Source organism: Parambassis ranga, chromosome 17, assembly GCF_900634625.1.
Source record: "Parambassis ranga chromosome 17, fParRan2.1, whole genome shotgun sequence".
In the NCBI taxonomy this organism is placed as follows: Eukaryota; Metazoa; Chordata; class Actinopteri; family Ambassidae; genus Parambassis; species Parambassis ranga.
In genome coordinates, this window is record NC_041037.1 from 6484298 (window position 1) to 6506198 (window position 21901).

At 42.2% G+C, this 21901-nt stretch overlaps 1 protein-coding gene across 3 annotated transcripts; it reads left to right on the forward strand.

Moving 5' to 3' along the window:
* Positions 1 to 445: 445 nt before the first annotated feature.
* LOC114449898 (5'-AMP-activated protein kinase subunit gamma-1-like) lies at positions 446 to 19184 on the forward strand. 3 transcript variants are annotated; one of them, XM_028427760.1, is made up of 16 exons: positions 446 to 681; positions 2069 to 2134; positions 4063 to 4324; positions 11264 to 11490; positions 13525 to 13576; positions 14200 to 14306; positions 14917 to 14998; positions 15996 to 16054; positions 16139 to 16184; positions 16262 to 16316; positions 16401 to 16527; positions 16699 to 16864; positions 16959 to 16996; positions 17074 to 17220; positions 17298 to 17391; positions 17935 to 19184. In XM_028427760.1, the coding sequence occupies exons 1-16, from the start codon at positions 598 to 600 to the stop codon at positions 17961 to 17963; spliced, it is 1641 nt and encodes a 546-aa protein (XP_028283561.1). In that variant the 5' UTR covers positions 446 to 597; the 3' UTR covers positions 17964 to 19184. The 3 variants fall into 3 exon arrangements, 2 of the variants coding, with proteins under 2 accessions (XP_028283561.1, XP_028283563.1); XR_003672019.1 differs by having other exon boundaries at positions 448 to 681; positions 17298 to 17486; XM_028427762.1 differs by lacking the exons at positions 446 to 681; positions 2069 to 2134; positions 4063 to 4324 and adding an exon at positions 6433 to 7203.
* Positions 19185 to 21901: the final 2717 nt, after the last annotated feature.

A 21901-nucleotide genomic window follows, 5' to 3' on the forward strand; every position in this document is an offset into this window, starting at 1 on the left:
GCTGCTCTAAATTGTTTCCCCTCTTATCAGTCTTAACTAATATCTGAGTCACACTGACATCTGTTGGTAATGTCTGCGCACTTCAGAGCTGCCTGCTGTCCAATCGTCTTTACCTAACATGACATGTTTTTGGCAGCTGCAGACGTAAACACGACATTTCTTCCGGGTTTTTTTTAGCATAAATTAGCTCGATTTGTGTCATTTTTCGAAGCTGTAATGTGAAACCACGTCACAAAGATGACGGAGCAGTGTTCATATTATTTTTTGTTTCCTCTCCGGGGTGAGACAGAAGTCAAAAAACACAGACACGGACACACACAGACACACACTTCCTCGTGGGTTACACACTGTGTGTGTGACATAACACCTGTAAACAGCCCGCGTGGAGGCTCTTTGATTTGAAGGCGCGTGCCCTGCCTCTGCCTCCACTTCCTGGTGGATGGAGCTGCTCCTCCACAGAGCTGCTGGCGTAGCAGTGACTACATGGGGCGGCTGAAGTGAAGGTGGAGGCTGCTGTTGCCGTTGGTGGAGGTCTGCTACAGCACGCGCGTATTCGGTTTTTTCTGTTGTTGTTAAAAAAAAAAAAGGAGGAGAAACATGGGAAGCACCGTGATGGAGTCGAGTAAAGAGAATTCAAAGAAAATGCCAAAGAAGAGGAGAAGTCTGCGGATTAACATGCCAGTGAGTCGGTGAAGTATCAATAATAATTTGGCTTTTTATTATTGTGACCGTTGTGAAAAAGATTTGGCTTGTTTATTAACTTTTGGTGGAATCCGAAGTGGAAGTTTTAGCCGTTATTAGCCGTCATGTTAGCTTAAATGTTGACGACGCAGAAGACGCTGCGTGATTGACAGCTGTCTCCCACAAGTCTGTCAAACGTTAACAAAAAACGAACAGACGTTTATTTTACACACACAATTCAATGAGCGACATTTTATCTTGTTATTTGTGATGCCTCTGGAGCCAGCTCCCCATTAGGGCTGCAGCTAATGTCTATTTACATATTATGGCAAACAAAAACGATTGATCCAGATCAATTAACATTTTATTTTTCGCGTTAATCGGCCCTAAAGGTCAAATGAATTTTCCTGCTGACCTATTTATTGTAGAATATTGTGAGGAACAGCAAGAAAATCCAACCTGCTTTACTGAACCAAGGACTCATGACTCCTTATGGGCTTTGTTTATGTCACCTAGTGTGCCTGGTTTACTGTGGCTTCCATTCATCACTGTGTGCAATTAATATTTGAGATATTTGTATGTTTTTGCAGCAAAGACTTGCAGACTGTAGACTTCACAGGTTCATTTTACACACGAGTAATTGTTATAGTATTATGCAGTGTAGGACACTGTCTGTCAGATACACTTTGTGTTTCCTGCACAGTATATTATCATTTTTATTTGAAAACAACACACCAGAATGTCACATTCAGGTGCAGCTGGGGAAAACCTATGAATGCTGCACTGTTGTTTTTGTGTAACTAACACCTAAGTGCTAGATATTGGAGCTTTCTACCACCACGTGAAGTTCCCCATCCTCAACATGGGGGAAACTCGTAATAAGTAGCTGCACAAAAATATCAGAACACTGAATAACTTCTGTGTAATAAATCTGCCTCTTTGCTGCAGCATGTGTAACATCATTTGTGTAAAGAGGAATGTTGAGCCCAGCTCTCGGTATGGGGAAGAAGCCTGCCTTTTTTTCTGTGCAGGTTTCCGCAGTGGTGAAACATGTTTGTCTTCTTTTTGAGAGGCTTACTGCAATATTTCGACAAGGTTCATTTGGTCTTCACCTATTTATGAACTATGATAGAATCAAGTCAAGGTAAAACACAAAAAACACTGGTCTGACTAAAAAGAATTCTATCATAGGCTTACTGCAAGTTTTAAAGCAGGAGATTTGATGCCAAACTTCACTTTTACCCAACAATGTCATATTTGTTTTAAAGCTGGTTATGGCAGCAGCCAAAAATGCATTCATTGGGTAACCTGTTGTGACATGCCATTTTGTTTTTTTTTGGCATTATCTGTGACACCTAGATGTTTTTTGTTTTTTGTTTTTGTGCAGGACTTTGGTGCGTTCACTGCTCCTCAAGTGGACACGGGTGTCTCAACCAAAAGTGGCACTCAGACGGTACATTTAATCATTCTTGTGTCATGATTTTTAAGTTATTTGCCAATTGTTTGTTTTCTCAGCATTTTTCTCTCCACACATTATTTATCTTGTCTTGTTTGGCTCTATTTGGATTTGGGAGAGCAAAATATAACACAAGGCCATCTCTCTTATTCTGCCAACCCTCGCTGGCTTACAGTAACATTACGCCCACAGTGTCCAGGCATTGCACGAGCACATACAGGAAATTGATTTTTTTTTTCTAAAAGAAAGCAGCCTGCTGTCCCACTGTCTGCTGTGATCCATCTGAATAGGAAAAATCATTGCCTGTTATCTAACAAACTGGAAAAATACACATTAACCCCCATCATATTTTTGCAGTGCAGATAAAACTATGTTTATGTTTTGTTTGTGAGCTTATCCATATCCAGACACAACCTCAATAACTGGTTCACTTGCCTTAACAAGCTTCTTGCACAATGATGGAGTGAGATTTGTTGGCAAACTGAAAAATGGGTGTGTTCATGCTTCTTCAGATTGTCACAGGATTGGTTTAGACTGAAATGTGCCTATGGAGTAGGGCCAGCCTTGAGCAAATACCATACTGCATTGTTGCAAAGAGACCAGACCAAACAATCCCTCTGTTTTTTTGCCTTTATTTTGTCACATTCAGTAATTCTAGTGTTCATATCAACACCTTTTACTTCCTGCTGTGTTTTTGCTCAGCTACTCTGTCTGATTATTTTGCAGGCTTTAATCTACCAGCAGTGTTACCAAAACATTCCTGTTACATTTGAATGTTTCCAGTAAATACAACCCTCGAGCTGGAGATCCCTGTATATTAGTGCCTCACTGTATCAGTGCCCACAAATGGTTAAAAGATTTGTTGTTGGCACATCCAGAGCAGGCAGCAGGCAGTGGTGGGAGGAGGCTCTCTCTGTCTCCAGCTAGATTGGCTGCCATCTCTCATGTTTTGTTTTGGTATCTGCACAACAAATAGAGACGTATTTCTTCATCTGTTTTCATGAAAACGACCTCGCAAAGACAGACTTATAAACACAGAAAGTCATTATCGTTCCTACATTTCAATTACAAGAAGTGCTGACTCTCTGACAGAGAACTGTTACTGACTGGTGGGACCATTTAATTCATGATAGCATAGGGATGTCATATTCAGCGACTTATGCAGACATGGTGGGTACATTTTGCTTGTTGATGCAGTATTAGATTTTCAGTTTTGCACTTGGTGAATTCTAACCTGACACCCCAGATGGTTTCTTACACAGGACCATCTGCGAAGTCATCCTTGGATCCAGTCTGGACAGAGCAGGCACTTTCAGAAATTGTTTGGCATGGAATTAGATTATGCATCTGCCTATCATGTCTTTCATTGGCTTCAACCAATCAGATCTCCTCACCAAACCTGAAACATGATTCATGAAACATGAAACACCTGATTCTTCAAACCAAAGCACAGACCTCAAAGACCTCAAAGTTATAGTGTGGTCTTATTTTAGGGTTAGGGTTATCTTTCGAGCCAACTAAATAGCTAATAATAACGGCTAATAATCAATATTGGTGTATCAATAACTTTTATCACCTTACCTTGAGGTACAAAAATAATCATTGCACTTTGCACATGAGACTCACATTCTCATGCTAGCTTTTATGACACCATTAACGGTTACAGTGTGGCAAACTAAACAAAACATGTCTCACATGGAGAAAAAGGAGAAGTGACCAGAAGAGCTGGTCCCAGCAACAGTCATTTCACAATATCTCAATAAATCCACATTCATTTATTCAGTGCAGCCCTTTGCTCTGCAGAGAACAGATGCAGTGCTGCAGCATTTCACTGTCTCACATAACACAGTGGGTACCTACTGAACATTAACCATGCTCTCACAGGAAAGCAGGAAGAATAAAGCTGCCTCCTTATTATCTTTCAGGGAGAGCGTCGCATCCGTTCAGCCAGCCCCACCAAAGGAGTGTCCGTAAAGAGCCCGGCTGGCGTCCCACTGCCACCATGCCCCCACTCTGCTCCGGCACAGTCAAAGCCCAGTTCAGGTTCCCCCAAAACCATCTTTCCCTATCCCTCCCAACTCAGCTCCTCACCAAAATCCCCCCACCGCCTAAGCTTCAGTGGTATCTTCCGGTCATCATCCAGTTCTACAACTGGAAGCATTAAAATCTTTTCCAGAGCCAGGAAAGGTAAGTAGAAAATTCTACATTACACTGTTTGGTCATATATGGTGATCAATGCAGCGTGACGGGTCAAACTGCAGTTTAATAAATGCATGTCAGGAAAATTATGAAGTCATCTGAATTCTAAATAAAAGTAAATATATGCGAGTTTGGCTCATGTAAAGGAAGAATGACACAATTAGGTGAAACCGTAATCTCACCCGGAACCCGTGTCTGACTGACAATCATAAGTTCAAACTTTCTGCTGCTTGAGACAGAACTGATATAAAACATGTCTAGCAGCATTTTCTCTCTGCCCACAATTAAGGAAGTAGAAGTTTTGGTTTCCTCTTGGTAGAAATAGAGAAATCCTGTGCTTTGTGTTGTGGTCCTCTGCAGACGGCCTATCTTGTTGAGTGTAGACAGACGTTCCTTCATCATCATTCTTCTTTGTATTGATGTCAACAACTGGCTCCAGGAAAAGGAAATGGTTGGCTTGGGTTTTTTTTAATCAGAATCAAGCTATCAGTCCACAGCATTGAACAGCACATTGTAAAGTCAGTTATTAAGTTACACACTTGGCATCTACACAGGTAGGAGCTGAGCCATAATACATTTCTTCAGGCACCATTAAAACTCATTTACAGCGTAATAGTAATAGTGGTATGCACAAACGAGTAGGAAAAAGACAGACTAGGCAGAACAAGGCCTTGTTTTATGAAGAGCAGACCTAACTGGCAGGTTTTCAGTTCTCGTGTCTCCATGTATTTGGGTGGTTGATCATTACATAACAAGAAACAGCCTTGTCTACATGGAAACAGCCCTGCTGGAAGCAGCATCAAACTGCTAAAAGGATGAGTCATATGTTTTTGGCTTGCACATGCACTCATTCTTTTCTGTTTCCCCACGGAGGGTCAGCTTGGCAGCGGCTGGTGGAATATAGCTCTGTGAGGGCCAGACCTTAAGAGCCAGCCTGCTCCACTTCCTCTGGAGGTTGTTATTGATGGTAACCAAAGTGAAAAGAACAAGACAACCCTTATAGTGCTCCCATGGCAGCTGCTAAAATTATTGTAGTGTATTATGTGTTTAGGACATAACATCCTCTCTGCTGATAGATGATGGTGTCTTGAATGAGTGGTGATGAGAGTGACAAAGTACAGTATGCCTTTCTATTTTTATTAGGGGCGTGTTTTTGTAGACACCCTCTTTTCGCCACAAGGGTGTGCTGAAGGCAAAGTGTTCATTTGGGTTCTAAACCTATTGTTAATAAAGCTGTCTTTGCTTTGTCACTTTATTACTTTTTTATATTTTTGTACATAAATATATATTATTTCATGTTATTTTTTTGCAGAAATCTGTTCATTCCTGAGCAACAATGTTTGTGTGACTTATAAAGTCATTGTATGACTATATATTTTTTCAGTATAATTATACATTTGTTTGCTACATCATTCCCTGCTGATCTAAAAATGCATTCTCCCATCGCCTTGTCAGTCTCTCAGTGCTGAAGGCAACTGAGGCACTTTCATGGCCTTATCTGGAAGTGACCAGACGCTCCTCACACAACCATGCAGAGTATTTTTTTTCTCTCTCACTCTCTCTGTTGCTACTGTGGGCTGTATGTTGTCAGTAAATAAAAGGAAGTGAGCAGATTTGACTTTCAAAATTCATTAAACAGAGGCCTTACAAGGGCTGGATGTTTACAAGGGATTCTTGGAAATAGTTTTATTCCTAAAACCAATATACCTCAGGAAAACTTTTTAAATGTTATCCTTACAGTTAATCTGAGGGGATGTTTCACGTGACTGGTTTCATCATTGATATCTGAACTTCCCTCAGTCATGTTGGTCATTGACTCACTGGGCAGTGTGGAACACTTGCGTAACATGTTAATTGAGATCTGTACTCTACATGCTTTAGCTAATGTGAGCAGCAAATACTGGGTACGCCATCTGGTAAAGGGTAGGAGAGGCTTGTGTCGTATTGAATGGAAGCTTTCTGATCAGCTGACAGAACATGGGATGTCCCCCCTGCTGTCATCTGACGGGGGGAGGGGGGGCTGGCCGGCCTCAGCACTCTTAAAGGTCAGGCCCCCAAAAGTTACAGACAACTGATTGTACGAATGAAAAAGCACAAGCAAAAACTCTTGTCTCTTTGTTTATTATCCCTTCTGTGTGGAAATGGATCATTTAAATAAGGGGAAGTTTTTATTTTAGGAACATTTTGTGAAGACGGAGTGAAGCAGATGTTCCTGTGCTGAGGGAGGGCAGTGGAAGAAGAAGGCGGGGACATCTGCAACCTCAGCCAATTGGTGCCGCCTCCCACGTAGACTGTCCTCCTTTTACAGGCTGCTGACACACATGCTATATTAAAGAGACGCCACCCACAGCTGCACCTGACAATTTACAGCACTGACACTGCTGAGAGGGGGAAAAAGGCGCTCCAGTCCGTCCCAGTTGTTTTTCGCATCACTTTGAAAGAAAGACGTTTCTCTGCTGAGGCTCTGTGGAATATACAGTCTGATTCATCGAATGTATGAGCTGCTCACTGCTTTCTGCTGGCTCCGGATATGGCATCGTAGCTGAGATTCTCTGAAGAATTACAAGAAGGAAAAAAAAAAACCACATATACATTCTTCAGAGCCTAACTAGTGAATTTCCATCAGTTGGACATACTTTTCTGTACAACTTTCTTCATCTAGCAAATGGAGTGACACTCACTTGGGGCAGTTTTGAGCCATTGTTGCTCTCCTTTTCGTGATGCAGATGGTCATGGTCACATTTAGTTTTGAGCCCACAACTCATTGTGTTCCATGAAGAGGTTCGGCAGCCTGAGGAGGAGCAAGAAAAGGAAGGAGCAGGATGGGCTAGGAGGGAGGCATCAGTCTGAGGCGTCATGTCTGTCCGGTAATTTGCTGCTACATTAGTCTTTTGTTATCTGTAAATCTTTCTGCAGTTTCTTCTAGTACTTACAGCTGTCTTTCCTTAGATCTATACATTTATTGAGAGCTTATCATATGCTGCTATGCCATTGTTAGGAAGAAATGTTTCACAAATAGGCTTATTTATTAATAAGGAAAGAGCTATCTTGGCCTACAGGCAGTATGTATAAAAGCTGTGGTCCCTGTAGGTGCTCCATATAGTTTAGATACTGGTGTCTAGTTTCACAAATGCATGGCGTGCATACACACAAAGTTGTGGATGCAAGCCAAAGGTGGTAAATTTAAGTGTGAGTGGCTGACATATGGCGAGCTGTTAGCCATCACTCTGTTAAATTTATATAGATGCATCTAGATGTATTGTGCTTCATGTATTTATCAGTCTTCCACAAGGAGGGGATTATGTGGTGTGTCCTAATATTATCATCAAGATGAAGTTTGTTTATTCATTTTGTTGCAACACTGTCACTTAGGCAGCAATTTATAGCCTCTCTACCTGTTATAGTGTCACTTCAGTGTCATTATTTCTGTCCCATATCCAAGAGAGTTCAGAATAGCTGCTCCATTTTGAACACTTTATTAAAATAGACAGGAAGCCAGTTTAAGTAGGGAGAGTCAGAAGTGATTTGAAGCATTATCTCCATATTTGAAATCCCTGCAGGACAGAAAGTAAACCAAGGGAAAGTAATGCTAAACAAAAATGACAGATAGCCATTCAGATGCAATAGGGTTAAGCTTATAATACTTGATGAGTGAAGCTGTCTTGGTGGCCTTCAAGTGGTGCTTTATCGCACATTTCACAGCTCCTGATTTAGAGCCAGCCTGACCTCGGTGCAGCAGATGAGAGGAGCAGAGTCCTGTCACGATGACATACGTCTACATGTGGCTGTTAGGATATAGAGTTCATTGTAAAGGCAGTATACAATGTGATGTTACCTCAGCCTAAACTATGGGTCCTGTGATCCAGAGAAGGCTGAAACCATGTTGCTCATATGCACCTTCTAAGAAGTGACGTCTGTGTGTGAAATTTAGACAGCGGTGTGCTTCTCAGTTGAAGTTGTGAATGTTTATTTAAATGTAATTGCTGTGTTGAGTCTTTCTCCTTTTTCCAGGAGCTCACTTGTACGGTGTACCTACCAAATTTGTCTCAAATCTAGGGATTCAATCTTAGGGATTCAGTACTTAAAAAAAAATACTTCACAGTACTAATCAGTGCCCCCACACAAGCATTCACAGTGGAGATCAGCCAGAGGAGGCTGCAGCAGTGTGTGCAGTGGATCTGTAGCGGCCTCCTCACTGCTGCTCTGACATCAACCAATGACGCTCACGTTGCTGCTGGAGTCAGCGTAGCCCCACGTGACTGAAAACACCCTGTCGACTCCTCCAGGGGCTCCCACACTGAGAGGATCTGCTTTTAAGGGGCGTTAGAAAAACACAGCATTGCAGTACATTGTGTTAACCCACCAAAAGACATTAGTGTGGTAACAGAGAGCTGAGTAACTCCCTACAATTAGTATTGCAAGGATTGTAGAAGTAGTCAGTTTCCAGTGTAATTCACAGTTAGACTGTTGCTGATAGTCAATAAACTTTGAGAGAAAAAAATCTGACAGCTGCAACATGACTAGTTAGAGGTGGTGTGCACTGAGATACCAAAACAGTTTGTTTGCTGTGTAAATTTGCTGTTTAAATTGTTGCAGATTACATGATTAATTTTGCTGATTGTCTAATAAAAAGATGTGAATAATAATGAGTTATACGCCGATTGGACCACAGACTGATGACATATCAGTCTTCTGTCTGTTTCATCAGAACATCTATCTGTGTATGGGAAGTGAGACTCCCATAAATATAACACATAAAGGTAAATGGACTACACGACTTACAGCTCGGCATCCATTTCCTGTTTCCTGGGTGGTACCGACTGTAGCTGCCTCATATTAACCCGGCTGAGAAGAGGGCTCCTAGCCCCGCTGTTATCTGCTCCTGTGGAATGTGCCAGAACAGCGTGGCTAAAATAAGAAGGCTACACAGCGGAAGCAGGGCACACCAAAGAGGGCTGGTGCAACCAGCCAACTAAATGTCAAGAGATAGTGTGTGAGTGCACATGGACAGACCAAGGAAAAATGTCTGGTAACGTGAATGTATTGTGTACTCATTGACAGAAGCACTGTCATGTACCACACAAAGAGTTACATGCTCTTTGACACAAATCTAAATAGGAATCAGCTAAATTGACTGAGTCAAGTCTGGTATTAACTAAAACTCTTGTTGTGCCCTTGTGATTTACATACTCCTAGCTTTACTGTCACACTTAATAAAAGCCATCTGGACATCTCATGGTGTGGGCCTTGTAATGTGAACCATTTGGTCCACATCAGCCATGTCACTCATTGTCTGGCGTCAAAAATATGTCACTGGGGTGGAGCCAAGGCAGCGTGAGTGTTGTGTGACACCCTGCGTAGGATTGTGATGTGAAACGGCGTGTGCACGGCCCGTCATGTGGTGGACGCCTTTTATCTGAAACGGCTGCGTCACAGACAGCTGACTGTTACTCTGGAGTTAGGTTTAATGTTGATGCTCATGTTATAATCAGCCTGGTTATCATGGAGGGACTCCCGAAACAGTAGAAAGACAGCCTGCATGATTTATGGCGGCTGCTTTTTTCCAGTATTGATCCAGTATTGAACGCTTTTCAGGTCAGTAATTTAGATGAGATGGTCTTTGGACTGCCTTCAGGGGATTTTCATTAAAGGTTTGAGAAAGATGCAGATGTCAGCAGCTGTCAGGTCACTGCAGTGGTGTGGAAGTTTATTCTTCAGGAATAGTTGGTGAGGTAGAGGTTATATATAATCTGAAATTAATACGTTTTAAAAGACCATTTCAAATTAATCGACACATACACATTTACGTCTTTTGTTCTTTCAAGTGAATGATCAGTTAAATGTATACTGTTTGACAAGTGTTTACAAAAATCTATCAATCACATTTTGATGTGCATCTAATTAGTTACTCCATGAAACTCTAAAAGTGATGTAGCACATTAAATTTGAAGTTACAAGGACGTTTCCACTTCAGCTGTGGATGATACAAACCAGGTGGATCGTTGTATCAAAAACACAAAGCCCTGCACACCCGGCAGGTGTTTCTGCTTCTGACTAATTAGACTTCTGCTAAACTGTAATTACATTCCCACACAGCGGTCCTGAGGGGACAGTTGATATCAGCAGAATCACCGAAAACACCAATTTGGAAGTAAATACGTGTTTAAGCTTCATAAACTCAAGAAGCGTTTGATACCCAAAAGAAAGAGAGTTATTATGACAGCTCAGGCCTGCATGTACAGGACCACATACTGTGTGCCCGAGGCATTCGCTTTTCACGATTGTTTGTTCCTCGTGTTCTAGTGAAGGCAATATCTCAAAACACACTGTGATTTTTATTTTCAAATCTGGTACAATCCAGTCAAGGAAGAGCAGGTTACATTTTTGTAGGTCAAAGGTCACTGTGATGCTCAGTTGTCCCATTATAAGGGATTTTTTTTTAATTTGGCAAAAACACTTATTTAGACTAAAAGATGAACTGATTTGAGTGTGGTGGTGTCGGATCAAAGGTTAATGGCCCTTTACTCAGATTTTTTTACATGTATGTCCACTAGAATTAAATAATGACTTTTTGTGGTCCATGTTTGGATATTTTTTTAAACAGTATTGCTAATACAACTATTTTTGTATGTATCCTTGTAATTCTAGTTCACCTAGTGTTAGTGCATCCCTGTCTGTCAGCAGCTGGACTGAAGCTTTATCCTCACTATGGCAATGCACAGGACTCTCCCAGGTCATGATGGATCAGATATGCATTCCTTCTCTGTTATAGCATGTGACAGCATTGATGGCATCTGCAGCAGTCACAATAGTAGCACCTCAGTGTTGCCCGCTAAGCCCATCGACGATGTCAATCAGTGCTGCATCTCAGTGTCACTGAAAGCAGCATTGAGAGATAAGTTGAGATATCTATCTATCTCTCTGCAGCCTCTGGACTCTCTACACCACCCCCCACCCCGACCCAGGCATCAAGCCAACCCGTGTTCACACAGGAGGCCCAGCAGAGCGGCCCTAGCCCAGAACGCCTGGAGCCAACCGCTCGTACCCGCTCCCTGTCTACACCTCCAGACACAGGACAACGCCTCAGCCTCCCTTCTGCTAAACCCCCGATCCCTTCATCGAGTCCTGTGCCATCTTACTCTACCTCACAACAAGTGAGTCACACTGAAAGAATGTTTATTTTTACTGTGTTAGTGTTTTGAGCCTTTGAAGAGCTCAGGCTCTCTAAAGTCACTGGACCTTTTGTTATTTAGCAGAGATTTAATTCATAAGAAGCTTCTGCAGGATCCAGGTTTAGGGGAGAGTGGTGTGAGTTCACAGCTTGACTGAGCTATCCTGGTCTAAAGAAAGACTTGTGTAAACTATTTTTTAAATATAGCTCAAAAAATAAACTCACTATTACTGAATTATCGTCTCTTGGAGGTAAAAATGTTGCAGGTTTGCCATCTAAGCGGCATTGATAAGACAGAATGGGTCATGGGATTTTTGACGCCAATAACTGTTTTTCCTCTGGCGGCTATGTAACCTTGCATGCCTTCTGTCCGTGAGTCATGCTCCTCTTTACTCAGAGTCATAAGAGTTTGTTTGGCAAACAGAAGGCACGGATGCAGATCTCATTAATTCATGCTTGATGGCTAAGAATTCTTCATGCCACACATATATTGCTTGCTTTGAGCACCAGCGGCAGTGCACATGGTTGTTTAAGCCACAGCATTAACATGTCGGCTGCAGTATTTCAGCAGAGCTCCGTCACGAGTCGACCATTCTTTGACGGTTTATTGGGATTTCTGCAGTCTGAGTCAGGATTTGATGCCAGATTTCCTTTAGCCACAGAGGAGTAGCTCATATCTCGCAGTGCTGTTTTAATGAATAATTATCTGAAGACCTGTCTGCTTTGAGTGATTCTAGGCAGAGAGGGTAAATCAATATTTCATCACCAAGTTTGTTTACTGTTGATATTAACACCCAGGGAGGTGTGATTGTGGTTGAGGAGGAATGGACCTGTCTGCCTCCCCAATCATATATAACAGGGTTCATCGTTTGCCAAATCCAATTTCAAAAGTACTTCACTTAATGGGTTTGTGTATGTCTGCTGGCCTGAGGTGTGCAGTAATACCAAAGCAGGCCACGCTCCTGGCTGCTGTGATGCAGCAGGGCTCGATTTATGAAAGTGCAGGCGTAGTTTTTTGGCAGGAGAAGTGCTGTGTCACCATTGCAGGGCGACACAGGGGACTGTTGAGCAGGTATGCAGACATTTTTCATAGTGCTGCAGTGGCTTGTTGTGAATGTGCAAATTAGGGACCAAGGGGAAATCATGTTATCACCAAGCAAACTTTGAGTATGCAAATCTCTCAGCATGACTCAGCAGGTTTCATGCTGGGACTACACTGTGTCTGTGTGGGAGATGCAATTAGCACAATTTGTATGCCATACTTGACACAGCTGAGGTCCCTGAGAGTCGTTTGAGTAGATCTCAGCCATGTGGCTCGTTTTGTCTGATGAAATTACCTTTGAGGATGCGGCAAGGCATCCCCAGCTTCTTGCTGCTAAGCAACGTGAGGGATTTCCTAATATGGCGAGGCACCTAGGCTGCTGTATGCATGCTCCGGAGGGGTGTGTCCACAGCGGACGGAGCTTCCTGCTTTTCCACCCACGCTTCGTGTGAGAGACCCTTCTTACGGTGAGTTTTGTTTGGTAGATTGTATCTTGAACAAATGAGTTCAGGTGACTCGTTCCAGTGCGATTAATCCACACACGTATCTGCGTGCGCGGCTGTGTGAGCAGCGTTGGTTTCTCTCTGCTGCAGCGAATGGATTAGGACTGTTCCACTCCGAGTGTAAAGGGGTGTGTGTAGTCTAGTAATAATAATGTGCCATTGAAGTTGCTGCTCAACGACAGAGGGGGGGTTTGTCACGTTACGTGTGCGTATTTGTCCGACCTGTAGTAACTTTACGCGGTCGATATAACCCTGTTGACGCGGGCGCAGTTTGGATGTTTTGGTATTTTTGCGCACCACTTGCGTTGTGATCGCAGTCCGCTGGGGCCGCAGGGGAAAAGTCGGCGTCGTTTCACCCTGCTGCTGCTGCTGCTCACTTACAATTCACGGCAAAGTTTGTGTGGTGCGCTGCTGTGTGGTGTGGCGACAATCTGCTGCGCTCAAACTTGTGTGCCTTCTCTCTCTCTCGCAGGTCTACGGTTTATTCGAAGGCATGCTGGAGAAACTTGAACTAGATGACGATGGTGAGTACAGTGTCTGCTGACATTTACGATTTTTTTGCTCACTACAGTATGAGGATGGTCACGTCTACTCCAGGTGCAACGTGCGAGTAAAGGTGCTGCAGATTCCCTCCACAGACTGTTGCTCTGTTAAATCTGCTCTTATAATCATTTGCTTGAATTAAATGTTAATCCGAATGGATTAATAAATGGCACATACCTGTACAACGCTGATAAGGGTTTAAAAACACACGCAGCACTTATGGTAATAAAGGTTTAAAACATATAGTATTTGTGGGTACTCATTTAATCTGCCTGTTTCAGCTTCAGTAATTAAATTAGCTGAAACAATCTTTCACATGTTTTTTTCCACATGATTACCATTAATTAACTGACTCAGCATCACCACATTTAGGGGAAAAAACATTGAAGTATCTTAGCGCCTTCAGTGCTTAGCCGTCTGTGTTTTTCCACTGTTTGTGTTCTTGTTTACGTGTAATTATCTGTAAGATGGAGCAGTAAAGTGGCTGTAAGTGGTTCAGGCTCTTAATGGGTGTTTAGGCAGTTTGTGCAGGGCTATTTCATTATATATTCTGTGTGTGATGTCTTCCTCCTCTAAAGTATTTCCCTGCTTTCTGTTCTTACAGCTGCTGAACCTGAGAGTGATATTTACATGCGCTTTATGAAGTCCCACAAGTGCTACGACATCATCCCCACAAGCTCCAAGTTGGTTGTGTTTGACACAGCCCTCCAAGTTAGTTTCCTTGCTTCTTCTTGTGAAAAATGTTAAAATACATGACAAACAGTGAATCATAAGCCTGCTCACTTTGTACTGCAGCACCACCACATGTGTGATTAAAAACCCAGCCCATTTCCTCACAGACTAAACTTTTATATGATTCTAAAGTCGTCGTTAGTCTTGGGAGCACAAACAGACCTTCACTTTAAGTTAATGTTCAATAAAACGAGCCCAAGTATTTTTGCTCCGAGCAGTTTCTGTGAAGTGGTTGATCAAATTGTCATAAAGTTGTTAAACAATAATCCCGCTGCTTTGATGCATAGATCTTCAACTAAATCCACCCAAGCTAAGAGTTAGAAGGCTTCTTGAAAAGCGGATGGAAACATAACACAAAGCTACACACAAAAATCTGTTGTTTTTCATCATGCTGCAAGTAAAGATTATTTTTAGTGAATCTTTTTCATTCATGTTTATAGAGCTGAAGATTACTTAGGAACTGATTCAATTAGCTGATTATCAAATTTGTTGTTCAGCAGTTTTCCATCGATCAGATGTTCTGTCACATGTTGTTTTTGTATTATGTATTGTTTTAATAAACTTACGCTAGATGTTTCTTTTGTGACAGGTTAAGAAAGCATTCTTCGCCTTGGTGGCCAACGGTGTGCGAGCTGCTCCACTATGGGACACAGAGAAGCAAAGCTTTGTGGGTAAGAAGCCTGAAACACTGTGTGTTGTACAAGGAACTACAGTTTAAGAAATAGTTTGTTGCTTTTTTTGATGTTTAAAAGGACAAAACGTGTCAGTGTAGTCTGGTTTTTTTCTTTATCTAATTATCTAATTGTTGACTTCCGTTCTTTTCTATGGAATGTGCACATTGAAGTGTTAATGGTTGCTTTTGTCTTTTGCCTTTTTTCCTCTTCATTCATTGTCAACATGTCACTATGAATTACACACTGTAAAAGAAAAAATAGCTCTTTGGGAACTACTTCCTCTTTTGGACTGCGGCTAGCTCGTTAGCATTCTAACTGCAGGACAATACAGAGACATGCGGGGCATAATGTCCTGGATATTCCTGTTATATTCATTTTCTTTGAATGTTTTTTTCTCATTTAGCAGCTAAATATTACATCAGTCTCCCTGTGCTGTAGATTGACCTCTACCACATAAGTCCTAATATTTTTGGGGTTAACGGAAAATTGTCAATTATTATTGAATAATTTCTTTCGCTAGAGATGGAAAACATCCTTGTTGTGCTGCCGTGAACACAGAGGAAACACTGTGTATTAATGCCGCTGGTCATGGTCTGTGTGGAGCCTGATGCTATATTGAGCAGAAGTCATTAGAGCTGTCATAAACCATTAAGCACAGCAGTGACTCCTCTCTATTGACTGGAGTTTAGAAGGGTAGAAAAAAAACACACATGTCTGAAGACTCCTGGAAAAATAAACCCCTTTATAGAAAGGTGGTGTCAAAGGCAAGCCAGCAGTGAATTGGGTTTGTTGTGCTTTATTGCAAGTCGGTCTGTGATGAATAATGAATGCAGAGTCGGTGGGAGAATAAAGGGGGGAGGAATCTGTGATGTGTTGTTTGAACCACGCCCTTGTAAACGGCATCTGTACCCAGTTGCACAATGCCTGCAGGCTGGGTGCTGTGCAGAGCATTGTTTACACATACCGTGTGTTTAAACGCCTGTTTTCATTGCAGGAATGCTGACTATCACAGATTTCATCATCATACTACACAGATACTATAAGTCACCGATGGTAGGTCCACCTCACAGCTAAGGTTCGCATCAGACTTGTATGTTTTTGTTAAGGATGCTCAGGGGTTTTCTTCATGTCTTTAAGGTGCAAATTTATGAATTAGAGGAACATAAGCTGGAGACGTGGAGAGGTAAGAATAGTCTTTTATCACGACTGTGTTTCATTATCAGAATGTATGATACTAACAGTTCTCATTCCCTGATCCAGAGGTTTACCTTCAAGCAACATTTAAACCTCTGGTCAACATATCACCAGATGCAAGGTATGAAGGATCAGCAGTAATGATACTTACAGGAAAATGTGTTGTGTCGGTGTGCTTCTCGTGACGACTTCATTGTGTTTGCAGCCTGTTTGATGCAGTGTACACCCTCATCAAAAACAAAATTCACCGCCTGCCTGTCATCGACCCTGTCACAGGAAATGCACTTTATATTCTCACACACAAGAGGATCCTCAAGTTCCTCCAGCTGTTTGTGAGTACAACACTTCATTTAATCAATATGCAGATGACTAAACATGCCACTGATGCCTCATCCCACTCTCATCCATCTGGCACCCCCTAGTGATCACACTGGAAATTGATAAGTGAATTGAATGTCCGTGATGAGTTGTGTTTAGCAGTGACATTTCTGTGCCTGTCCCAGATGTGTGAAATGCCAAAGCCGGCTTTCATGAAGCAGACTCTGGGCGAGCTGGGCATTGGTACGTACCATGACATCGCTTTCATCCACCCAGACACACCCATCATCAAAGCACTCAACATCTTTGTGGAGAGACGGGTGTCTGCTTTGCCCGTGGTGGATGGCTCGGGTAAGATCACACATTCCAGCAGCTGTAAACTGTGTTTTATTAATACAAATAAATACTATTCTTACATACAAGGATTCCTTTTCTCCCCTGACAGGCAAAGTTGTGGATATTTATTCCAAGTTTGATGTGATTGTAAGTAAAAGAATTTTACAGTTTTCATGTTAGATTTGAAGAGAAGTTTATTGTTTTCTTTATGTTTCTGTGTGTAGAACTTGGCTGCTGAGAAGACGTACAACAATCTGGACATCACAGTGACCCAGGCTCTGAAACATCGCTCTCAGTACTTTGAAGGAGTCATGAAGTGCCATAAAATGGAAACAATGGAGACCATTGTGGACAGAATAGTCAAAGCTGAAGTGAGACACAAACACGTAGACGTAGTAGAAATGAGCTCCGGAGAGTCTTACCTCTAACTGCCCGTTTGTCCTGCTAGGTGCATCGGCTGGTGGTGGTGGATGAGCGTTCCAGCATCGAGGGCATTGTCTCCCTATCAGACATCCTCCAGGCACTGGTGCTCAGCCCTGCAGGTATAGATGCTCAGCATTGCTAGACCCAACTCCCCCCTCTCTGTCCAGGAACCTGAGCTCCCCCCCTCCCCACCTGCCCTCTAACCCTGCCCCAGGTAGGAAACATGGCTGTTTGGCTCACAGCTGTCTGTCGCCTGTAGCTGGGATGAACAGGGTCATGGTGGTCGTCCCACATCCTGTTTGTTCTGCTGGATGCAGCTTTTTGCAGCAGTGTTGTGTGGATTTTTATATCAGGACAAAGAGGACTGTCTACCTCTCACCACAAGAACTCGGTGATAGAAAACATGCTGCTGTCTACTCTCTACATAATGTACTGAGATGTAGCTGTGTAGTGAACACTTTCATTTTCTCTTTTTTATTAAATTCCTTAAAAGTCTTCACTTCATTCTGTACATTATGTGAGTCTACACAGCCATGGCTGTACACTGCATCGTCCAGCCTTTTGTGAATTTGCATTATGCACAATTATTAATAATAAAAACAACTAATACTTACACTAAACTTTATTTGTCCTAACTCTTTCTTTGTTATCTTCCTCTTCAGATGCCTGTAAGGAGGAGAACCTGACTTAGGTGGGGGCGCAGCAGTTTGATGTGTGGGAATGGTGAGAGTTAATAATGGAAAGGTTAAGGTAGGGAGGCAGAGTGTGAGCCGGTCGGATGGTCCCAGTGACGCCTGACACTGATGCACTATATATATAAATATATATATAAAGGCTTGGAATCCAAAGAGCGAGACAGCTGAGTGACGTGCACTGAGGAGTGATTTTTCAGATTTTTTTTTTTTTTTTTTTTCCATTTGCTTGGACACTGATCAGATGCACACACAGATACTGTGTAAAGTACGCACACGCTCACACACAGACGCTCCGGTGTCGGTGTTTTGGGGGTTGTGTAGTTAACAATCGAGCTGCTGTCATGTTTTGTAGTTGATACTGGATGTCATCGCCTGCAGTTAAACTGTAGGAAGGTGAACAATTACAGATGCAACATATTTATTTGGTAGCAAAACTACACTTCACCAACAGCTGTGGCCATTTCATGACATTTCAGAAAACGTGCCAATGCAGTGCACTCTATGGCCAGTCTTTATTTGTGCCTTTCATCCCCCCCCCACCCCTTTACACATGAGATTCTTTGAGAGTGAAATTATTTGGGATTGTGGTTATTAATATATGAATCTATAATACTAAAGTAGATGGTGAGTTTTGCCCTCAAGTGTGAGAATTGAATTAGTTTAGTTATTTGCATTTTTGTGACTAAAAATCAAAACCATGCCAAGACTTCCTGTTAAATCTGTTTATTCCTAAAAAGAAAAAAAATCATAAACAGAGGAAAATATGACAGCACAATGACATCACAAGTGATTTACAGTCACGTGTGGATACATTTTATATACTGTAAAGCTCAGAACAAGCCTTTTTAGACGTCAGATCTTTCCTCTCGGTGGTTTTTGTTGTCGCTCACTCGGTTTATCTCAGCTGTAGCTCGACAGGACTCATCTCCATGACTCTTTGACTGTAAATAGGATCGTTTTGGGGAAACGTGTCACAGAAAGCTTTATTTTTACGAACGTGTCAACATGTTTAAAAAAAGACTGCAGGTTTCATGTTATTTTTGTAAATACATTGTGTCGACATGTGGAGTTCAGAGAAAACTTTGTATCGAATCAACATGTACTGTAAATGTGCAAGCATGAAAAACTACACTTCAGCAGTATGAATGTCCTTTCTTTTACTTTTTTCTATTTTTCTGGCTGCAGAAAAATAAAAATGGACACTGAATGTACTTAAAGAAGCCGTGTTCTTCCTCTTTTTTTGTGATAATGGAGAAAACCAACCGTTCATATGGGTGTTTGTTTTGTTTTTGCTCACTGTAAATACTCACGTGGTGTTTTTATCCTGTCACTATAACCTACAACTCTATTGTATTCCCTGGTACTACATCAACCATTCAAACTTCAAAATATGAGCAGCAATGTATTTTAGGTTTGTTTAATCTGACGTGCCACCAACCTGAGACCCGTTCTTCTGATGTCTCTGGGATGCCTTTAAGTATTTTTGAAAAATAGTCCAAACATTTTGACTCAGAATTAAGATTCATGATGGCATTTTTGTTTTTTCAGTAAAAATAAATTGAAACCTCATTTCAGTTTACTAATAATTTCATAACAATTTCATTATTTATACTTGAATGCTACTATAAAATATTAAACCTTAATGTACCCTGCTTCATGTCTGATCATGGTCATGTCTTGGCTGGGATAGGCCCAGCCCCTTTCTGATGCTCAGACACACGATGACCTCCAACCCGATGAGAGAGAGCTCCAGTCTGCAGTGCTTCAGTGGTTCTTTCTTCAGACAACAGCTTCACAGCAGCACAGTAACAGCATGTTTTTCTCATGATCTCATGTCTCACACTTATTTTCTCCGGCTGTAGTGAACTCTTCTCCTCTCTGCGCAGACAGCTGAGTGCTGATCAGCAGAGCTGGGAGCTGTGGAGCTTGCAGCCCTGGAGCCTTTTCTCTTCATGGCACACTGCCCTCAGGATATTTTAGAATTGGGATAGCCAGATTGGCTGCATGTGCCAGAGCATGCCAGAAAAATAAATCTGTGTTTATTTTTTATTTTAACTTATTTCTCTTTAAATAAAACTATCTGGTAGCAGGCCTTTGATCTGCTCTGTGGTGATGTTTTTGCATATTTTACTGAGGTTTCACAGGCTGCTGCTGTACAGGTATGTTGCAGCCACAAGGTGACGCTGTAGCACACACTTCAAAGCAATATGATAGCTTCACCCACTGTCTGTGTGCAGTTAATTCTGCTGTAAAGAGGAACTACTTCTTCCTCATTGAATATTTAGATTCCACTAAGAGATTAATGATCTCCAGCCAGTGTGTTATGTTTTTAATCTCCTTTAAGGAAATGGCTGGGTTCCAGCAGGAAGTTTTTAATGCAGGTTTCTTCTTAAATGAGGTGTGGTGCTTGGATCTGATGGACTTCCAAATGAGGGCTAAATCTGGACCAGACTTACTCCAGACAATCTGGCTTTGATCTCCAGATGTCCCCTGTGATTCCTGACTCTGGGGGAAGCCTCCTTTACACCTTGTAGCCCTAAAGCAGAAGAGGCACAAGAGCTTCACTTTCCTCCCCCCTCCTCTTCTCACTGCCCATCTTCCCTACACACACACACACACACACACACACACTGGACTCTCTTTTGAAAGTCTAGGACTTGATTTAAAATTCCTCTTCAGACCGTGTCATGCATTTTATATGCATGGTGAGTAGGAGAGAGGCAGAGCAAGGATTGCATTGGGAGGGGTGAGGGTTTGGGGGGGGGCATAAGCCCAAATGAACTTCCCTCTCTGCTGTTGGTTTCCTCGGGGATATATCCATACACACCACCATCACCACTTTCTCTCCCCTGCTCCTCACCCCCCCCTTCATTTTCTCGCACCCACTCAACTCTTTCAACATTAGTTTTACTGCATCATGCTTTTCACAAATTCCACTGAGCAGCCAGTGAGGGCTGCAGCCTTTGAAGACAAGTGTGATCAGAACAGAGGCAGGGGGGGGGTGTACAAAAACCTGGCCTCAGGGCATTCTGGGTTTTTGCACTCATGTTTAGCTGCCTATGGAGGCAAAGGAGCAGCAGAGGGCTGACAAGTGCAGTGTTTGGGGACAGCTTTGATGTCTGATGGGGTGCGGCTGCTGCTTCTGCACAGTCCTTCACAGGGAGACTTGTCGCCCTGACACCACCAGGCAGAGCTCCGAGAGATAACAAGACTCTTCACCTTAACATCTTTTGAAATGCTGACTGGCAGTGTTGGGGAAAGTTAGGCCTACTTTTAAGATATATTTAACTTTAAATATTACTATTTCTATTTTTTTTTTATTTATTTTGATTCATTCAACAATGCATTTACATAATGGTGACGTCACATAATTATGGGTGTGACCAGGCAGGTGGTGATTCAGGTAACGAGTTTACTGACTGCCCATCATCCATCACTGTGCTGTTCTCTGGGATTAACCAGGACTTCAGGCCCTGGCCGTCATGGCGTCAGTTGAAGCATCCCCCAATTCTTCATAACCCAACGTCACGAAAGGTCCGTGCAGGTCATGTTTATTTATTTATTTTCCCACATCGTTAAATTGGCGAGAAGGAGAGCTAGCTTGAACATAGCTGTAGTTGCCAGACCTATGTTTGTGTTTCCACATATTTTGACTCATATACATATACACGTTGCTGGATAGAAATGAATGGACAAAATATATATGTTACAAATGTTGTAAAATGGCTAGTTTCCCTTAGCAAGCTAGCTACTGTGCTAACAAATGAAATGTAGTATGAATCGGCAGTATAGCAATTCCGCTAATTTTGTAGCTCACTACATAGCCGTTTGGCTAGCAAAAACTAATTTGGGCTGCACTCCATGTACTTCGTTAGCTGGCTGCTTTGTTTGCTTGACCTACTTGGGTAGCAGGGTACTTTGGTAACAATACCGG

Bases quoted from the DNA above. Each gene is read 5' to 3' on its own strand.
- LOC114449898 (XM_028427760.1), top strand. From the start codon at position 598: ATGGGAAGCACCGTGATGGAGTCGAGTAAAGAGAATTCAAAGAAAATG. The intron at 11,491-13,524 runs GTGAGTCACACT...TCTCTCTCGCAG, and splicing joins CTTACTCTACCTCACAACAA to GTCTACGGTTTATTCGAAGG. The intron at 16,865-16,958 runs GTAAGATCACAC...CTCCCCTGACAG, and splicing joins GCCCGTGGTGGATGGCTCGG to GCAAAGTTGTGGATATTTAT.